This window comes from Pimephales promelas, chromosome 22, assembly GCF_988280905.1.
Source record: "Pimephales promelas chromosome 22, fPimPro1.hap1.1, whole genome shotgun sequence".
Classification (NCBI taxonomy): domain Eukaryota; kingdom Metazoa; phylum Chordata; class Actinopteri; order Cypriniformes; family Leuciscidae; genus Pimephales; species Pimephales promelas.
In genome coordinates this window covers 18,247,769-18,268,616 of record NC_142790.1, presented here as the reverse complement: position 1 = coordinate 18,268,616, position 20,848 = coordinate 18,247,769, and the positions used below count along the sequence as shown (strand labels likewise).

The 20,848-nt window shown below is 37.8% G+C and overlaps 4 protein-coding genes across 6 annotated transcripts in view; 3 read left to right on the top strand and 1 right to left on the bottom strand.

Annotated features, from left to right (window-relative positions):
- The first annotated feature begins 1,247 nt into the window (after window positions 1–1,247).
- LOC120475955 (retinol dehydrogenase 12) lies at window positions 1,248–5,652 on the top strand. The gene is made up of 7 exons (XM_039666810.2): window positions 1,248–1,662; window positions 2,529–2,644; window positions 2,840–2,995; window positions 3,091–3,195; window positions 3,322–3,531; window positions 4,498–4,684; window positions 4,897–5,652. Exons 1-7 carry the CDS (start codon window positions 1,430–1,432, stop codon window positions 4,997–4,999), a joined length of 1,110 nt encoding a protein of 369 aa, XP_039522744.2. The 5' UTR covers window positions 1,248–1,429; the 3' UTR covers window positions 5,000–5,652.
- Window positions 5,653–6,069: 417 nt separating this feature from the next.
- LOC120475956 (retinol dehydrogenase 12) lies at window positions 6,070–13,397 on the top strand. Of its 2 annotated transcripts, none has more exons than XM_039666812.2 (7): window positions 6,070–6,409; window positions 7,076–7,191; window positions 8,000–8,155; window positions 8,354–8,458; window positions 9,571–9,780; window positions 12,757–12,949; window positions 13,071–13,397. In XM_039666812.2, the coding sequence occupies exons 1-7, from the start codon at window positions 6,396–6,398 to the stop codon at window positions 13,171–13,173; spliced, it is 897 nt and encodes a 298-aa protein (XP_039522746.2). In that variant the 5' UTR covers window positions 6,070–6,395; the 3' UTR covers window positions 13,174–13,397. The 2 variants fall into 2 exon arrangements, with proteins under 2 accessions (XP_039522746.2, XP_088982065.1); XM_089125939.1 differs by lacking the exon at window positions 6,070–6,409 and adding an exon at window positions 6,544–6,658.
- A 2,479-nt stretch (window positions 13,398–15,876) lies between these two features.
- On the top strand, window positions 15,877–17,856 carry sec61g (SEC61 translocon subunit gamma). Of its 2 annotated transcripts, XM_039666815.2 has the most exons (4): window positions 15,877–16,035; window positions 16,717–16,822; window positions 17,387–17,489; window positions 17,714–17,856. In XM_039666815.2, exons 2-4 carry the CDS (start codon window positions 16,729–16,731, stop codon window positions 17,721–17,723), a joined length of 207 nt encoding a protein of 68 aa, XP_039522749.1. In that variant the 5' UTR covers window positions 15,877–16,035; window positions 16,717–16,728; the 3' UTR covers window positions 17,724–17,856. The 2 variants fall into 2 exon arrangements, with proteins under 2 accessions (XP_039522749.1, XP_088982066.1); XM_089125940.1 differs by lacking the exon at window positions 17,714–17,856 and having other exon boundaries at window positions 17,387–17,493.
- Window positions 17,518–20,848, bottom strand: part of tpk1 (thiamin pyrophosphokinase 1) — a 60,090-nt gene continuing 56,759 nt past the window's right edge. The window contains exon 9 of the mRNA XM_039666813.2: window positions 17,518–18,077. Within this exon, the coding sequence (XP_039522747.2) occupies window positions 17,938–18,077 (140 nt within the window). The 3' untranslated portion in view covers window positions 17,518–17,937. The remainder of the gene's footprint in view (window positions 18,078–20,848) is intronic.

Below are 20,848 nucleotides of genomic sequence, written 5' to 3'. Positions count from 1 at the left end.
CTGTTTTTTCAGCTAAAAATAGAAATGGCTAACAAGTGTCAAAAGGCAGTCAAGCTAGCTAGCTCATATGAGATGAAAACATGGTTGGTGATACTGGGACGGTTGTAACGCCCCGTTACAACTGTCCCAGTTCCAACCAAGTTTCGTTTATATTTTAAAAACTAATTAAGTTTTTAAAAAAACTGCATAGTTTCCATTTAATGTGCAAATTAAAAGTAAAATGTTCACTGTGCATAGCAAATTAAATGTAAAATGTCATCATATGGCATTTGCCATGTGACCCTGCACCGATTCCACAAGAAGAGGAGTCAGGGATCAAAGACACTTCCCAGAGTTGGATATTGGATAAATTAATAGTCACAATAACATGACTGATACATAATATTTTCCATTTTGAGTCGGTTATATCATTAATTCATTATGTAGCCTATATTTTAGACATGTTACAACCGTCCCTGACATACGTTACAACCGGTTGTAACAGTGGAGATACTATATTGAAATTAATTTTGCAACCTATACATATTTCATAAAACCACTTTAATACATTGTTTCAGCAGTAGACAGAATGAAGTTTATAATATAACAAATTGGATATTCCAGTATAAATGTTGTTTGATGTATTGCTAAAAATTGCAAAAAGTGTTACAACTGTCCCTGGTCTCCCCTACTCAGTACTTAAATAATTACACTGTAACATGGACAGTGGACACCTTAAAATAAAAGTGTAACCCTTTATTTTAAGGTGACGTAGTTACATTGTAGCCGTCTTACTTGTACTTATAGAGTTACGGTACGTTTTTGGTTAAGTTACTTGTAGTAATACATCATTTACTGTTATTAAGAAAATGTAGTAGACTAATGTGTATGACACATTTAAAATAAAGTGTAACCAATATTTTTGTTAATAATAATTGAATTTGAGTGCTCTTATCTGCAGAGAATTGGGAATGTAGGGGAAGCCCACTGAAAAAGAGATCTGGATCATTCTATCTCCCGTTGGTCACTGTCAAGGGTGTCACTGTCAGTGATCCTCAAATGTTCCAGTCATGTCCTAGCAGATCATGTGCTATCAGGTGATGGGAGAACCCCAGGTTTGGACACAGGTGCTCCTCCGGCTTGGCTGGAAACTACCTGATTTTTTAAAAAAATGAAAAATTGAAGAGTTTCCCATCATTAAAGATCGAACAGGCATTTTGGCCATTTAATGGTTCACTCAAATCTACTGTGGTTACCAAAGGATGTTTATGTGAAATAAAACAGCAGTGCCTAAGAAATAGCGCTATTGATTTAGTGTTATAAGGATGGAAAGTTTTTTAAAATCAAGTGAAACATTTTGCTGGTGGGGATCATTTTGTGTAAGAGTTTCCTGGAATATGTTCAGTGAGTGTAGCCAGTATAGGTCACACACACCGCTTTATTTAGCAGCATGGCCTTTCAGATATATGCGGGGTATAAAGCGGATCAATTTATTTTGCATGCTAAACATGATCAATTCGTTCTGACCGCAGAAAAAAGAAAGGGGATTTTCTGTCCTCCTAATTCGAGTACAAATGACACTCGAGCATTTATTATGACACTCTGTATCGTGAGAAGCTGGGAAAAAGATCCTTCTAGCTGGTTCACATGTAATGAAACTTTTGAGAAAATGAATGTGTTAAGGTAAGGTGCTTTTTATTTAATCACTATGTTAAACTTGATTGAGAGAGATTGAAATTTATATTATTTTTTATTATTAATACAAATGTATTTATTTTTCATTTTAAATAATCTGTAATAAACTTATGTTGAAATATAAAACATTTTCATAATTTGTAATTACAACATTTTTTCTTTTGTCAAATCAACTTAGATAATTTATGTAGTTCAAATAACATGATATTTTGAGTTTCTGATGATTAAATTAATCTCCTTCATTGTACTAACTCAATTTTTCAATTTCAATGAACTTAAAATTTTAAGGCAACCGGGTTACTTATTTTTCTAAGTTAAACCAACAATATGTTTTTACAGTGCAAATATATTTTTTTTTATTTTAAATAATCAGTAAAATGAACTTGAGTAATAGAAATTAAAATGTATTTTGTCATTTATTATTACTATTATTAATAATAACAAAATATTCATTTAAATTTTAAACAATCAGTGTTATTAAATTAGGAGAATTTATTGTACTTGTTTTAAATAATCTGTATACTTAACTTGATTAATAGATATTGAAACGTATATTACTTTTAATCATAAATAATTTATTTTAATAATAATAAGTTGTTTATTTTATTTTAAACCATCAGTATAATTAACTCAAGGGATTTTGGAATATTAGCAAATTATTATAATATTTTTAATAACAATGTTATTATTATTAGTAATAGTAGTAGTAGTGGTATAAATTAAATTGTTATAAATACGAGTAGGCCTATAACATTAAATTAAATATAAAAACATATTAAAATTTTCCTGGTTGCATCTGACATCTGTCTTTGAAGGGTAGCTGCCTATCATTTTTTTGTTATTATTATTTTCAGAGGGCTTTTCATCAAAAGCTGGTCATCTGATATCCGGTTAGATGGAAAAACGGCTATAGTGACTGGAGCAAACACTGGGATTGGGAAAGAAACGGCGAAGGACCTGGCAAAGCGGGGTGGGTACTGTGGCCAAAAATACATCGAGCCTTCCTTTCATTTTAGAGGGACAGATTAAATAGAATAGATCTGACAGCATAGCCATTTGATCTGATGTTTAGGCCTATCCAGACTTTTTTCCCCCCTTGAAATTGCTCAAAAGAATGTACGAGTTGTTTTCAAATAATGGAACAAAGTGTGTTATGAATCCCGAGGCGCGCGGGTGATCCTGGCCTGCAGAGACATGGAGAAGGCCGAGCAGGCCGCCAGTGACATCAGCAGAGACGTGGACGACGCCATCGTGGTGGTGCGGAAACTTGACCTGGCCGACACTAAATCCATCTGTGATTTTGCTGAACTGATCTACAACAGTAAGTTATGGTTGAAGAATTGTTTTCAAAAATGATGGTATGTAAATATTGAACTCTTAACTGGCGTTTAAAATCGTTATTCTCTTTTATTTTAGCTGAAAAGTCTCTTCATTTGCTGATTAATAACGCTGGAGTGGCACTCTGCCCATATTCCACAACAGCAGACGGCTTTGAGACACAGTTTGGAGTCAATCATTTAGGTATGATGAAGTGCACTAGTCGTTCTCATTCTTTCAAACAATATCAAAGAATCCTTATTTGTTGTTCAGCAGCTATAGAGTTTGTTCACACTTGACATGTGATGTATGACTCCTTTTCTTCTTCAGGACATTTCTTTCTCACATTCCTCCTAATGGATCTGTTGAAGCATTCAGCTCCTTCTAGAGTGATTAATGTCTCCTCAATGGTTCACCCCATGGGAAAGATCCACTTCGAGGACCTGAACAGTGAGAAAGGCTATCATCCCGTGAAGGCCTACGTACAGAGCAAACTGGCCAACGTACTTTTCACACGAGAGCTGGCCACGAGAGTGGAAGGTAAGAGCCAGCATGTAATCGTGCATAACCATAGGTCCGAAAATTGGATTCCACATCAAATCTAGGATTTATTTCGAATGGTTTGGGAAACTGGAGAAAAAAAGTAAGCCTCCTTTGAAAAAACGTTTACACAGAAAAACGTTTACATAGAAAGTTTTAAAGGTGCAGTAAGCGATTTTTCTGAGAATCATTGTTAAACACTGTTGTCATCAGGATCAATCTGTTATTTCCTTAATTGCACGGGAAACAAAGGATTTGTTGGCCGCATTTGAAGAAGGATGCAGCCTCTGAATTAGGACGCAGCTTTAAACTTGCTATTGCAACTCACATCTGCAATATTAATACTTTTTGTTGTTAAAAACGTGAGATGCATGTCAGTGAACAAACAAAAAACGCAAGAGACATGTTCTTTAAAAGTTGAACTTCTTTTGGTGTTGTGCACGAGACAATGGAAAACAGTGGAATGCAAAAACGCATTGTGTGAATGGCCCCTAAACAGACACCCCTATATGGACATGCTTAACCCATTGCAGCTTCTCATGCATGATACAGCATTCAAAAAATCGAGTGTTTAAGCTAAAAGTTCAACTTTGAAAAAAATTACCCATAGACATTTAATATTTTTTCCATTCCACTGCCCTGCATGTCACATTTTAAGCACAAAAATGGGTTCTGCATGAATGGCGCATGAGTGTCCAAGATGTCAACCCTTTTATTTTCAGGGTATGTGACTAAATGGTGACTGAAAGTGAATCTAGCTGAACTATCCCTTAAAGGAGATCAAAAGTTTCACAGGGAGATGGGCAAACCTTCCAAATAATGTGTTGCTAATTGATCAGTATGCTATCCTAACATGACTGTCCCATGTTTTACCCACAAACATTCTTCATTAAGGCAATAAGAGCGTTCTTGCACACTTTTCATTCTTCTAACTGGAACTCATGTAGAGTGATGTTTATGTGGCAGCACTGGGAGTGAGTGTTTATGCTGTGGATCCAGGCCTAGTGAAGACAGAGATCACCAGGCATCTGAAGAAGACTCTGCAGGTCTGTGTGAAGACATTTGGTTTCCTGATAAAAACCCCTGCAGAAGGCGCATATACCACTCTGTACTGTGCCGTTACTCCTGACCTGCCCACTGGAACCTACTACAGGTTTGTCAGAACTAGAATACAGTATAGCTGATGCTAGCTGTTGTTGCACTCATGAAATAATAACCTCAATTATCATCTTCCCCATAAGCAAGCACTATTGTTCACAACATGGCTTTTATTTTGCGTTAGGAAGGCTAAATTTGGCAGTAACCAAATTAACTGAGTTTCCTCACGCTGTTTAGTAAAATATTTTGTCTTATGATCTCTCACAGTGACTGTGCCGTGACCCCGTGCTCCAGGGCTGCGGATGACTTGAACACTGCGGGCAGACTGTGGACTGTCAGCTGCAATCTGCTGGGGATTCGTTGGAAATGAGAAGATATGACTTCCTCCTCAGCCTTATTTCATACTAATGCCCTTTTATGAGTTATTGCAACCCATTTTCAACTGCAGTCCAATTGAGCCCTCTCTTTATTCATGTTATACTAATGTAGTGATATTTTGGATGTTATTAATTCAGACAAACAACGAGTAGGCCTATTGACATTTGAAAGCTGAAAAATGACCCTGCTGAAAAATCAAGCTGACTATGTTTTGCATGCTGGGACCAGCATAGGATGCTGATTTCTGGTTCGGCAAGCAGGAATGTTGATGGACCAGCTATGCCTACACCAGCTCAGATTTGCTTGAGAACAGGATGATGCTGGTCCACCAGCTATAGGCCAAAAACTTGCCCTTTAGACTAGTCAATCATCTATTTTTTTTCTTCAAGACTGGTCTTAAATTTTTTGTTACATAAAAAGGTAGATTTGTCTAGTTTGAATTTGATAAGTGAGACTGATAACCTGATTACCTGTCTAATCTAAAATTGGCTATTCTGTGCAACCGGCCCCAGCACTAGCACTATTCCAGCTCAATCCAATATAAACCAACTTGGACCTACATTGCTGGTTTATGCTGTATTTTTCAGCAAGGTAGGCTATGTGTTTATTGCGTAACTTGCTTATTAAAAGCAGCTAATGGCTAAAGTGAGTTTATTGTCATTTGACATTAGACAAATAGACATAGGTATAGGCTGGCCATGCCTGGTAGAAAATAAACGGAAGTCAAAAAATTTACAGTAGAAAATTAAACGAAAGCTAATTAATAGCCTACTGTGTTAATGGAATATAAATGTCTTGGCTATACCTAGGCTAGGTTGGATCGAAAATGTCAAGTAATCTAATATTAAGTGACATTAGTAAGGATAGTTGCAAACGAGAGCAGATAAAAAAAAAAAAATACAAAAATGTTCATATTCATTTAGGCTAACGATTTACCGTCACTAATAAAGTATCTTATTCTTAAATGTAATTACATTGCTTCTCTGAGGTACAGTGAGACAATGTTCAGACAGTGTGTTGTGAAGAAACATCAGGCTGACACAACAAGGACATCTAGTGGATACACGCGGTCACTGCTTTTGCACATTTTGACTCATTTTTAAGTGGGTGACGTGATTTTACTGTGTACTGGTGACGTTAGCGTAATGTCCAACCTTGCAAAAAAAGATTCAATTCAACTAAGCTGAGTTCAAGGCCATCACTGCGAGCGGCGGGAACCTGAACGGTCTCCACATTGATCCCAGTCGCGTTTCATTGGCCAGAGGACAGAGACCTGGACGGGAGGGGCTTGGATTCGGACCGCATAGTAATATCTCATTCATAAATTACACAGGACTCTAGAGTAGAGCACTACTGCCTGCTGAGGGGAACCAGACAATATTGGAACAATGCACTCAATAAGGTAAGCAACGCGGTGTCTGAAAAACTGTATTGATACACATTTTCTTTTCGCCAAAGTGTTCATAACTAGATAAATGGGACCCAACGGTGTTCTTAAACAGTATTTTTTTTAAACAATATAATTATTTAAATGCCAATTGCCTGTGCTGAATTAGCTATACCAGCTGATTTCATTTAGAGAATGGGGCTAGTTGTCACGCGAGAAAATTGTCATGAGGGCTGCATCTCATTCAGCAAAAGCGTCTTAAAAGTGAGTTAAATTAAAGTTATATTTTAAGAGTATGAAGTAGCTACACTATTTATAGGTCAAAACAGCGGTCTGATATTTCCGAAAGTTAGGTTTTTACATGATAAGTTATATTTTACATTTTCAAGTAGGCTACCTTAAACTTTTTATCTGCCTTAAATTTAAGTACAATCAACATGGATGTTTAAGTCATCATTAGTGCATTAAACTCACTTAAAAAAATAATTAACATAAAAAAAGTTGAAAATTGCTAATTTAAAACAATGTAAAAAAGTTGTCATAACATATTGATCAATCATAATGTTTTACAGTGTGCATTTACTAGTAATAACAATGATACAACTAGCCCCACTCTCACCTACTACTTCACTTTAGGTATTCACTATGATATATAAACATTTGCTCTGTAATCAATTCCAGAAATTTCTTCTGTGGTCAGTGGAGCTCTTCTGTACGTCTTGATAATAAAACAGTCATAATCACTGGAGCTAATACAGGCATAGGCAAAGAGACAGCGAGAGACCTTGCCAGAAGAGGTAAGGTACTAACAGACCTCATTTTAGTTTTCAGGACATACATCTCAACTCAATCTTGACCTTAAAAGGAAAACCTTAAAAATGCCCTGAATGATTTGATTTGTTCTGTTCGAAGCACATACTGTGAACAGCATCGACTGCCAACGGGAAACAAAACCATGCCATGTGTGATGCCACTCTAATTAGAAGTGGGGTATATGGGGAGGTTAGCTGGATTAATTACAATCTATCCCACTGTATTTGCACTATTATTGCCATTGACAAAACCATTTTGGATCAGTATTTCTCTTTAAGATATTGTCTAAAATCATCATGATCTGGGATTATTATAACAACTGCGAGGGAAAATCATTCTCAGTGTCCTAATGTCAAATGGGATGCAATTAAAATGGCAAAACTTCATCTTGTAATAAATGGCAGGCTCTTGGAAGCTTTGAACGTATGCTGATATAAATAAACATCAGGATTGCAATACTATCTGCCAAAGAGATGTAAAACTGTACACTTTCCCACATGGACCCTCTGAATTCCAACAAAGAAACTCTGATGCTCGCCAGCCAAATTGCTCTGAATAGAATAATAAGCGTTCTGAACAGTATTACCAGGCAAACAGCTATTGTGTTAGCTCATCAGCCTTACATCCCTGTTTAACACCGAATGAATTATTATGCAAGGACATTCCACAGCAAGGACGTTTGCTGGAATATATAAACAGAGTGATTTCAGATCCGTGAAGGATAGCTACTCTGTTTTGTGGCTTTTTGCACTGGAAAGCACATTTCTGTCAGCTTCTTTATGATGTCCTCAGGGGCTCGGGTCATCATGGCCTGTCGAGACCTGGAAAAAGCAGAGTCTGCCAGAGGAGAATTAATGGAAGATTCTGGAAACCAAAACATTGTGGTGAAAAAACTTGATTTATCCGATACCAAATCCATCAGAGCATTTGCCGAACTCATAAACAAGGGTGCGTAAGACATCTAACTATTACTTTAAATGCATTATGTATTTCCTTGGAGAGAGGGACATTAATATAATTATTGTATTTATATCAAGATTACACATTTATATGAATAGTATTAATATATTAATATAATATTTATGCAATTTAATGGGTCTTTATTCATTTATATATATATATATTTTTTTTTTTTTTGTATTTTAGAGGAGAAGCAAGTTAACATCCTGATCAACAATGCTGGAATCATGATGTGCCCATATTCAAAAACTGCAGATGGCTTCGAGATGCAGTTTGGTGTAAACCATTTAGGTGAAGACTTTGCTATCTTTATGTACATGCATACACTCTCTACATGGTAGCCTACAGTGTTATTGTCACAAATTGAGGGTTGCAGCAGGTGAGATAAGAGATGGATTTAAGCACAGCAGTGCAGATTTAATAACACAATTCAAAGATAGTAAAATACTCAGGATTTCTCAAAAATAACTTATGAACAGAACTAGTATCAAACACATGGACGTGAACGGTCCAAGAACTGAACAAAAGAGAGTTTAAATAGACCAAGTAAATCAAACATCCTGAAGCCAAGGAGACAAACCAAAAGCAGGAACAAGGACACAGAAAAGGCAATTTTACAAATATCTGCAGCAGTTTCAACAACACAGTCTCATGAAGATGCGTATCTATACCACGAGTGTCATTTCTCGTGGCATTTATACGCCAAAAGTGTTTTTTTTCGTGTATATGGTACGCACTAAAAAACCCTGGGTTAGGTTTAGGGGGGAGGGGGGTGGGGAGTTCGTGCGTATTATACGCAAAAAAGTGCGTATCATATGTACGCGAAAATCGCGTGCCAAATACACGCAAAAACTGTTTTTGGCGTATAAATGCCACGAGAAATGACATTCGTGCCATAGACACGAACTTTCATGAGATCAGGCTGGTTTCAAATAGCCTAATTATCAACACGTGTTTTGTAGATGTAAAACGCTCATTGTGACTCAGGAAAAAATAAGACTATTAGTAAAATTAGATTTCCTGTCTCTAATCCATAATGTTACTCTTTCTGACCAGTAAACCAAGTAGTCAATAAAAGCGACTTCTTTTAAATTAAGCACAAATTGTATTTGGTTATAGACTACCCCTATGTAAAAGGCAACATTGTTTCACAGAGGAAGTCTCAGACTTAATACTAGTGTGGAGTAGTGACCCTGTAAATTGACAGTGTGTGCTGTTTAGTCGTTCATCAGCCCAAGCTGGCTTCCTGTAGGAACCTAAATACTCACATACAGTACACATCCTTTCCATATACATCCACTTCCATGCATTTATTGAGTAATAGACAAATGACGCATCAACAGGACAAGGGGGACAATGAAAGGTATAACCCCAGACTATTTTTATCTTCAAACTGCCAACAGGTCATTTTCTACTCACCTACCTTCTGCTGGACCTCCTCAAGAAATCAACCCCCTCCAGGATTATAAACGTGGCTTCTGTGGCCCATACGTGGGGCAGCATCCGTCTGGATGACATAAACAGTGAGAAGGGTTACTCTCCGCGGAGGGCTTACGGCCAGAGCAAGCTAGCTAACATCCTCTGCACACGCTCCTTGGCTAAAAGACTGCAAGGTATGTGACCTTCATAGCAAGGCTATATCAATGCTAGACTAAACATGATTCAAACATTTTAGTGAAACAAAAACAGGTTGTGAAAGAACAAAGTGTCATGAAAAAATACCATGGTATCGCCATGTTTTTTTTTCGGATACCATGGTTTTCTAGATTATGTACTGTGGCAATAATCACGTTTTTGAACATGTGTCAGTCAGATGGTTAGAGTATCATGAAAATGTCACTCTACAGAAACGTTTTTTCCTGTGCGTTTTTTTTTTTTTTGCGTAGAAACGTCAACAAATTCGAAATGATCCCCGTTCACATGGATCCATGAAAACGAATAAAAACGCTGTATTATGCTGGCCATACCAGTAGATGACAAAATGTTTTACAAATTTGCGTGTTTGTAGTTTACATCAAGGGGGTTATCCATCAACCATTGTAGCAAGCCTTCACCTGCTGTTAGAATTCCATCGACTCCACCGTTCATTTTGGCGTCACTTTGACTGAGCGAATAACTTTACATCCGAGGCGTTCAAAGACTCCATTTGTCCATTATTTATTTCTAAAGAAACACGACAATGTATAAAGGGCTCCATTACTTTGTATTATTACTATATATACTATTATATACTCCATTACGTTACAAACGTTTGCGTCATAACCACGCGACTCTCTGTCACACAGTAGAGAAATTACCGTATAGATGTAGGAGTAGAAGCTCGCAGGCAATCTTTTACTGTTTATGAGTAGCCTGGCCTACCCTATCTCACGACCAATTCGTACGAATTCGTACGAGTGATTCAAAAGTGGCTAATTCGTACTAATTCATACGACCTCACTCGTACGAATTTGTACGATTTGTCTAAACCCACGTGACGGTTATGTTTAGGGGCGGGGTCAGGGGTAGGTCATTCGTACGAATTCATACGAATTGGCTAATTCGTAAAATATGTACGATTTAGCAAAATCGTACTAATTCGTACGAGTGAGGTCGTACGAATTGTTACGATAAAGCCACCTCGTAAAATTCGTACGAATTCCCGTGAGATCGGGTTGGCCTGGCTAACGCCAGACCCAATTCTCATTGAGACTTGGGTCTGGGAACCACATGCACATTTTCTCGTATTTGAGGCGTGGTTTACGAATGCCCGGCGCCGTTTATTGGGTGCTAAGAATGTCTATCAAATGCGCTTGTTGCCAATTGTTTCAATTAGAAAAAGTATTATTAAGTACAGTTTAACATAGAAGTTGAAGTTGTTGTTTGCATTGGAAATTGTTTGCACTTGTACTTCACAAGTTAAAAAAAAAATAAAAATTTAATTTAATGACTAAAGTCAACAACTTTAATCGGGTACGTGTGGCACTGTGACAACCACAGTAGGTAGTCTACACAGGCATAATGACAATATGATATTAATAAATATCACTTACCACTTATAAGTTAAAGGACTTCGTCGAAGACGATGCCTAGCAGGTACTATACAACTCCGTGGCTAACATGTCTTGCCACTTTGCTCTCATCCAGGCCTCGGGACTGCCGAACAGAAGTTGGTATCGACAATTCTTTATCGCATTTTCTTTCTCGGGACACAGCTGAGCGGCAGATATTCCAAGGTTGACCGCCTCCTGTACTGGTCCTCCATTAGGGCGATTAATTGGCTTTATGCCCAGCTGAACTACTTCCTGAACTTCAGCCAGCTCCTTGTTTCCTGTCTGCCATTATTGGCCAAATTGATTAATTCAGGTGTGTCTGATTATTGTTGCCATGACTACTGAAGTCAGGTACACCTGAATTAATCAATTTGGCCAATAACTGCAGACAGGAAACAAGGAGCTGGCTGAAGTTCAGGAAGTAGTTCAGCTGGGCATAAAGCCCATTTGCGAGACAACAATAACGACTGGGGTCTCGCGAAGTTTAACGCCAAAAACGGCTCTTTTTTCAAAATAAACTTGCATTCTAAACTAGTACTTAAAACACAGCCCATTCTCACCCCCAAGGCGTCACCTAACTGACGCCATGGGAAGCATTTGACCATGCTTCAATATCTGACGCTTTAGGCGCCCTTTAGCGTCAGTTAGATGACGCCCTAGGATCGCGTGTACCCTACCCCCACCCCACACCTAAACCTAACCGCGTCCTCTAACAGACGCTTTCCTTTAGCGTCAGTTAGATGATGCCGTAGGATCGCGTCATGTAAGTGACGCCTAAAGGGCGCCTAAAACGTCAAATATTGAAGCATGGTCAAGTGACGCCTTGGGGTGAGAATGCGTTGTAAAACAATATCTAATGCTGCATCAAAAGGTAGCTTCGCGTCTGCTACCATGTTGAATCCATAGATATATACAAACTGCGTCGGTTTGAGGGATAGATCGTCATCGTCTTGCTGCTCCCTCCCCGTTCTGTGATTGGTTCCCTAAATGAGGCGAAAAATCTGGCCATGGTATCCAGACTTTCAGCGTGAATTGAATCGCGCTGCGTTAAGGCAGTATGGGAAAACCCAGACTAGTTTATGAGGCAATTGGGGGGACATGGAGGAATAAAATCAAGGGAGAAACCCATAGAGAGTCATACAGTTGATCCTGCTGCTAGCTCATGGACACCTCCTGTCTCTGCAAGATTTGGAAGGGAATGATTCAGATTCCTCTTGGCACAGCTACTAAGACTTTTTGAGAAGAACACAAACACAGAACACAGGCCTCAAACTGTCTCAAAAAGACTGTGCATTACGCTCAGCCATCAGGAAGTGTATGCTTCTAATTGGCTTCACTTTTCTCCATTGAAATCTATGGGGTCGCTGTGTCCATTTCTTTTGGTTTACATGCAGGCAATAAAAATATAATTTTCAAGTAGGCTATCCAAGGATTTAATCCTAGACCTATTTCTATTAAAACAATTCTGTTCATAGCAGTACCAAAAAAGAAAGCCCAACTGTATTTATCAATGAAATACCATTGAACTCTTATAATGAAATACGGTCATGTTCCTAGGCAGTGGTGTGAATGTGTACTCACTCCATCCTGGTGTGGTGCAGTCGGAGCTGTTTAGGAACCTCGGCAAGCCTGTGCAGATCGCAGTCAAGGTCTTCAGCCCCTTCACCAAGACCACTGTTCAGGGGGCGCAGACCACCATCTACTGTGCTGTGGAGCCAGACCTGGACAATGAGTGTGGAAGATATTACAGGTACATCATATTCATTTGCATTAGGTTTGTAAGATAATAAAATGTGTTTAGGTTAAACATGAAATAGATATTATTATAGCTGTATTAATGTTCACTAAACCCGAGGAACTTTGTTTTCCAGTGACTGCGCCCCAGCACTGTGTTCGAGAGAAGCTTCAGATGATGAAATGGCTCAGAAACTCTGGGAACTCAGCTGTCAGATGCTCAGCATTACATGGGACTGATCGAGCGCTCCTCGCAGTGACACTCTAATACAAGCGGAAATGAAAGCTTTTGTACTAATGTCATAGATAATGGAAACTGTAGTATTCATACAATGCATGACTGAATCAGCACTGTTTGATATTGTACATTGTAATCTCTTTTTATAATGCCATTGGCTGTGCTGTTATAATGTCAATAGTACATTAAATGTATTTTGGTCTATTAAATCCTTTTATTTTATGAATTTGCTTTTGGTTTAGTTTGTTTGTTTTGCTAAAGAGCTATTGTAATATCCACAGTTCTGTCATGACATCTCGGTTACGGCTATAGAGATTGGCATGGTAATGGATATGACAATGACAATGTTAATGTATTTGGTCATGGCGGAATAGATCTGCTGCTGCACATGTAGAATACATGATTTAACCCCCGTAGCAGATCTATACAGGTGGAGCTGGGGAAGGTGGACGATGCTGCATACTCCTACCAGCAACGCCCTGGTATTTGTTTGGAAGTGTGAGCTGCAGCTTATTGGCCACTGATGCAACAGCAACCAATCAGCTGTGCCATAAAGATAATGATGTGATCGCAACAAAATGAGTAAAAGACTTATCAGCTTATGCCATTTTCTATATAGTATGAGTGTGTAGTTAGTCTGGGTGTAGCTACTACAATTACCATGCTGTCATTATCAACAGATCTCAATCCCCATTGACTACCATAGTATGTATTTTTTTCTACTATGGAAGTCAATGGGGATTGAGATCTGTTTGATTAAAACATTCTTCCAAATATCTTCCTTTGTGTTCAGCAGAACAGATAAACACATAGAGGTTTGGAACATGAGGGTGAGTAAATGATGATAGAATTTTCATTTTTTGGGTGAACTAAACCAGTCTCTTCACTGCCATTCCAGCCCATTCTCACCCCAAGGCGTCACCTTTGACCATGCTTCAATATTTGACGTTTTAGGCGCCCTTTAGCGTCACTTACATGACGCGATCCTACGGCGTCATCTAACTGACGCTAAAGGAAAGCGTCAGTTAGAGGACGCGGCTAGGTATGGGTGGGGGTAGGGTACACGCGATCCTAGGGCGTCATCTAACTGACGCTAAAGGGCGCCTAAAGCGTCAGATATTGAAGCATGGTCAAATGCTTCCCAAGGCGTCAGTTAGGTGACGCCTTGGGAGTGAGAATGTGTTGGCCATTCATAAATCATGAGATATGTATTCATATGCACACTTCAGAATCTCGCTGGAAGTTTTAGGTCATTTGCATACTTGTAGAGAGTACTGTATCTTCGGGCATAGGCTACATATTTTGTCACACACTGTTTTTCGGCTTTATAGGCAATAGCCTATACTATTTCGGATACAACCATAATATTTTTTCCACCAACATATCCTCTTTAGGGCTCTGTTGAACTCAAAAGGTTTGCGCGGGAACGCAAATGCTGCTCCCAATTCGCATTGACTATTGAGGCTGCTTCATTAAAAATGTGACATTTAGACGTTTTTGTCAGCGTGGATCGAGGCAAATGAATCCTGTTCACCTTGAAAATAATAAATGTTTTTTGCATTTTAAATATTAGACCATTTCTCAGTGATCGTCAATAAAAGAAAATTCCATTTTTCTCGGTTTAATGAAAACCAATAGGTCGTGATGGTAAGTTTTAAGTGTAAGTTTCACGTTTGAGGGGGTTTAAACCGTGACATCTACACGTTTTCAAAAGTGGACCAACGTGATTATTTCACGTCATGATACCGGGTTGAAGAAATATTGTTTAGGCCACTTTGTTTGATATAATCACAACAATTTAACGCAAGTATGGGAATTGAATCAGGTCTTCTTGATTAAAGCCCAACGCTTTATCAACTGAGCCACTGCATCTGTTGAGTTCAAGGGTATTTTGGACGGGGTTTTATTGCAGGTTTGGCTTTATTTGTTGGAAAAATAAATATAGAAATATAATTTGACACAAGAGGGCAGTATAGCCCTATTTGTGGTTTTGAGTTTAAACTAAACCGTGACATCTACACGTTTTCCAAAGTGGACCAACGTGATTATTTCACGCCTTGTCGTGATACGGGTTGGGCACTGAAGTTACAAGAGTTTCTTCCCGTTGCTAAGCAATGGAACTAGGTAAAATAGAAAAAAAAACCCGGAAAAATAGACATTTTACACATTCGGCTGCTTCATTAAAAACGTGACAATACGTTTTCTTCGGCGTGGATCCATGCAAATGAATCATTTTCACCTTGAAAATAAAAGGTTTTTTTTTTTTTTTTTTTTTTTTGCATTTTAAATAATAGAACATTTCTCAGTGATCGTAAATGAAACAAAATTCCATTTTCACGGTTTAATGAAAACAATGAGCAATAGCCCACATGTTTTACATTATTTATACATTTTTGTTAATGTTAATATAAATTAAACTGTTGTTCTTATTATAGCTCAGGACCATTGTGCCTAAATTATTTGAACAGATAGGCCTAATTGATTTTTAATAATGTATTAGGAATTAAAAAAAACAAACATCAACAGCAATGAAAATGTAAATTGTTTACATAAACTGTTTGCAAATTCCAGGAACAATCCTCACAGACAGACCGATGGCTAGATGACAACGTCTACAGTACACAATGCTTGTTTGTCTTCTCTGCAATAATGATGATGTGGACGAGTCTCTGCGATCTAAACTCCAGTCGCTAGATGGCAGTGAGAACGTCATTGTGCGCAAGAGTTGTGAGCTAGTGCGCATGCGTCGCTCTTAGCGCTGCGTCAGTCTTTCCTCAGTTAAAACTACGTGGCGTAACGCACAGCGGAATCAGTGTGTCACGTCCAGTTGAACTACTACGGTATCCTTTGATTTATTAACACAGGTAAGTGTATTTTTGTCTACATTGGGTCTTTAGAAATCTATATTGGTATTAAGTACAGACTTTAGCTTTTAAAATAAGGCAATACATAGTTATGTGTCTTTACTGAGGACGTGTCTGATGTGATCGTTGAGTATCAGGGTAAACACTGTTTCTGACTGATCACATACGATCACACTTTCTTGATCTGAGTTTCAAAATACTTCACTTTTTGTTGCGTATGTTATATTAGATCAATTTTAAAATCATTCAGTGCCATTTTTATCCGAGTAAACAAGCCCTCAGCGTTCAGGCTAATTGTGTTAGCAAGTCGTGCTAACGTTACATTAGTAACGTAATGCAATTCGGATATTAAAGACTTGTGGTTAGTTGACGTATTTAAGGGATTAACAACTGGTTTCAGAATATATTTGATCAACTAACGGAGGTTTTCAGATCGTGTGATTCATGTACTTGGGTTTCGGGGTGGAGGGTTCCTGGGTCTAAATAGGATCAACTAACGTTAAATGACTTTAAAAAATCCATTTATACGTCGTGAAACTTGTCTAACATAGTGGTTTATGTGAGATGTTGATGTAGCAGTGCAGATATGTGATTGTGGTCTGCTTATGCTTGTTCTGTTCTCTGATGAGCATGTTAAGGGTTTGTCTTTTACAGATGTGTAATTCTCTGTTCTGTTTTCAGCATCACTTCAGGATGGATCAGGTCATGCAGTTCGTGGAGCCCAGCAGGCAGTTCGTCAAGGACTCCATCAGACTCGTCAAAAGATGCACAAAGCCAGATAGAAAAGGCATGTCCAGTCCATTTGTCTTTTAAAATTCAAAGATTTGATAAGCATAAAACAATCTGGATAATTTATGCTAGAACTAATGTATTTAAAAGTTTTGAATTTAAAACACAAAGTCTGGTTTCAAAGAAATTGAGTCGATTAAGCCATGATTAGGTTTTAGTTAAAATAAGATGTTAAATTACTTTAATTTTTTTTTAAACGTGCCTTAGAAAAAAACATTACTGGTGTGCATATTGAAGCAAACAATGGCACTAATGTTGTAAAAAAAAAAAAGCCAGTGCAAGTTATTTTGAGTTTAGACTGTACAGTTCAAATATGTATTTTATTTGGGATTAGGCTTCAGCTTCGTCTGTAAAACCGGGCAAAAAAAATAAATAAGTGAAGATAATAAGAAAATTGTACATGCAGAGGGTTTTAAGGGGAAAGCTTGTTTCTGCTACAGATTAATAATAATATAAAAGGAAATTACAATGTTCATTTAAAAAAAAATGTAACTATTCAATTCTGGCCTTTCCATATATATATATATAAAAGCTGAATTTATTTGTTTCCCTTGCTGTATAGAATTCCAAAAGATTGCCATGGCAACAGCAATTGGATTTGCCATCATGGGCTTCATTGGATTCTTTGTCAAACTCATCCACATCCCCATCAACAACATCATTGTGTAAGTAAAAAAAACAAACAAATCACAATTACCAGTACAATTTAGACTTTTATTGCTACAATTGTGAAAAATAGTTAGTTACAAAAATCATTAAACTCCCAACATGTAATTTACTACAGAGCATTACAGTTCATGTGCAAATTGCCTTTTGATCTGATGCTTTGTTACATTCAGCCTTTGATTGACTCAGTGATTAAATCAGGATTGTTGTTTCTCGTTAACAGTGGTGGTTGAATCAGCTGTGAAGCCAAACAGACCTGCGGCTGCCGGAAACGATGATGGACTGAACGCAAACATTTGTATAAATCATGCTTTTTGTGCATGTTAACATTTATATTTGGCTGTTAATAAATCAAAGGTTACACTACTCATTGTCTTCATTAATAAAAGGTTGTTGGTGCTGGAAAAAAAAGGCACTTTTTAAAGGCTTGGTGCTCCAGTGCTTCATTCACAGTCGTTTAATTCCCATGCTCCATAAAAGTGGCTTGTCAGTGGTGACCGTCACAGGTTTTCTGCCTTTTTTGGGGTCGTGATCTTCGTAAGTGTTGGATGTGCTTACGAGCTGTCCAAAAGCCAATATCTGATTGTCTAAAAGGAGACAAAAGGTATGGTGTTATGCACATCCCAAATGTTCAAAGTCCTCGTTTATTAAGGGTGGGAATTGGAGAGGATGAGAAAAAAAAAAAAGTCCTCTAAAAGCATTTACTAAAAGCTGTGAATGTACAAATCCGTCGACTGTGGTTTTAATTAAATCGACCCCCTGAAACCTCTCGCCAAACCCGCGGGGTGCTTGTGAAAATGTTCTAATGAGTGAAGCTGGAGAAAACATGTCCTTGCGTAACCTGGTGGGAACGCCGCTGTTGTCTCAGTCTCTGGGTCTCTCATTCAGTTGAAGTGCTCACTGGAAACCCCGAGCAGCAGCGACGCTGTAATCTGGGTGCCAGACAGAGTTCAATGCCTCTCACATCAATGGCCTCAGCCATCTAGCAACAAAAGACTACATTTCTCTTGATCATTGAGCATTGCTATTTCTTTCAGTGAGACCCAGGTGCTACTCCTGAAGGAGTTATATCTGATGGCTGGTATGAGACCAAATTAAGATTTTCAGTAGTCCCTTAAAAACATCAGACACCCTTGACTAAAGTTATTTGAGGTCACTGAAGCGGAATAGAGTTTATTATTGGGAGCACTAGACTGGTTAAGGCTATGATTTTGGCATGAGAATCCCATCTCAGCTTCTCTCATTTATGCTGAATTCAGAAATGCAATGCACACTTGTATACTATAACTATTCCTGCCATAAAAAGATAAGGTGAAAATAGTAATAGAATGTGGTTCTCAATTCAGCTTCAGATTCATAGACCTTTCAAGAAGTTAGTCTCGGCTGGTCCGAAAGTGAGATCATACTGACCCCCAGTGGCAAAACAGCATTGTTTTGTTTACATAAATAAACACTATTTACGTTTTGATACAAAAGGCTGTGTAAAGCAACCTCCGACATGCCATTTGATCAAACCAAAACCTTTTCTCCAATGAAATTGTTCAACTTTACATTAGGACGCAGTTGATTCCATATGATAACTGATGACCGCAGCTACTAAAATAATGGATGCCACTATAATCCTTCAACCAGGGAAAAATGTAGATTTTAACCTCAACAATATTGACAAAGAACTAGGATATAAGAAATAGCAATAATGGAGATTTAAATTAAATGTTAAAAAATATAAAGTATTTTTTTTTTTTGGATTTGAATTGGAACTGAGTCAGTGTAAGCAAGTTACAATATTATTGTGAATGACAACTTTGTGTAGACTTTATGTAGTCATCGCGCCCGAGTATAGGCTACAAAAGAGGACATTAAAGGGATGGTTCACCTAAAAATGAAAATTCTGTCAGTATTTACTCACCATCAAGTTGTTCCAAACCTCCATGTGTTTATTTGTTCTGCTGAAAACGAAGATATTTGGAAGAATGTTTTAATCAAACAGATCTCAATCCCCATTGACTTCCATAGTATGTATTTTTTTCCTACTATGGAAGTCAATAGGGAATGAGATCTGTTTGATTAAAACATTCTTCCAAATATCTTCCTTTGTGTTCAGCAGAACAAATAAACACATAGATGTTTGGAACAACTTGAGGGTGAGTAAATGATGAAAGAATTTTCATTTCTGGGTGAACTATCCCTTTAAGGACATCATATATAAAGTCTAAATTGAAGGCCTACCCTAAATAGAAAACTCCGTCAATTGCCTATGCCGAAGAAGATTTCATTTCTCTGTTAAATACGCATAAACATTAAACACATGAAAATGATATTTGCCCAAATAAATTATCCGGTCGAAGCAAGAGAAAACGAAGTAAACAAGGCACAAGCTAACGATGAGCTGTTTTACTCCGAGGCTACGGAATATACTTCAAAGTCTAAAAAAAATATCACCGGACTTCAAAGGCAGCAGAAACAAGCAGAGACGAAGGACTTTAGTCTGTTACAAGCGATGAACTATTTACAATGGGCTCCTCCAGTTAATCAGTTGTATAATTAAGTCAATTTCAAACACACAATAGCTGGAGAGATCTAAACATCGATAACCTTGACTGAACCTTGCAATTAACTTACCACCCCCGGTTGCCGCTGTTTACAGAGGCACATTTAGTGAGTAAAGGACATATTTTTCATCAAACGGTAAGACCTCAAGCGGTGTCTGGTGTCATTTTGCAGTACATAATTTGACCAGTGCTGGCGACAAAGCACTTTGACACGGCGTCGCCTCTGCGTCCTTCATTTTCAGCAATAAATCTAAATGATGACAGTCTTATATTTAATGTAAATATCTTGTAATATTTATTTTCTTTCACTTTTTTGTGTTTCACCAAATTTTCCAGCATCTTCAAAACATTAGTATAGACCATTTCACAAGATGTAAACAACACTGGTCCAGAAGCACTTCCTGTTTCAGTTTTTTAACACTACATAAAAGCTGGGATAAAATACAACCAACAGAACATATAAAACTGAATCAAAAAGTTAAACAAACATCTTTGAGATGTTTTCTTTACATGTGAAATAAAGAAAACAGCTACAAACTGAAACAGGAAGTGCTTCTGGACCAGTGTTGTTTACATCTTGTGAAATGGTCTAGGCTAGCAATTATGGAAGGCATTTTCTATCAAAATTAAATAATTTTTTTCCCAGAAAACAATTATTTCTAAAAACTCCAGCCAAGGTGGAGATTTCTGATAATGCCGGTTATGTGTTTCCTTGTCAACTGGGAGAAACAGGGTTTTAGGTTCTTAGATATCACATTATGCACCAGAAAATGCTTAACGTCAAGTGAGTGCACATTTTGGCATAG

Coding starts and splice junctions, on each gene's coding strand:
- LOC120475955 (XM_039666810.2), top strand. CDS start 1,430: ATGGCCTTTCAGATATATGCGGGGTATAAAGCGGATCAATTTATTTTG. Junction 1,663..2,528: donor GAGAAAATGAATGTGTTAAG/GTAAGGTGCTTT, acceptor TATTATTTTCAG/AGGGCTTTTCATCAAAAGCT. Junction 2,996..3,090: donor TGCTGAACTGATCTACAACA/GTAAGTTATGGT, acceptor CTTTTATTTTAG/CTGAAAAGTCTCTTCATTTG.
- LOC120475956 (XM_039666812.2), top strand. Junction 8,459..9,570: donor GTTTGGTGTAAACCATTTAG/GTGAAGACTTTG, acceptor AACTGCCAACAG/GTCATTTTCTACTCACCTAC. Junction 12,950..13,070: donor GAGTGTGGAAGATATTACAG/GTACATCATATT, acceptor TTTGTTTTCCAG/TGACTGCGCCCCAGCACTGT.
- sec61g (XM_039666815.2), top strand. CDS start 16,729: ATGGATCAGGTCATGCAGTTCGTGGAGCCCAGCAGGCAGTTCGTCAAG. Junction 16,823..17,386: donor CACAAAGCCAGATAGAAAAG/GCATGTCCAGTC, acceptor CTTGCTGTATAG/AATTCCAAAAGATTGCCATG.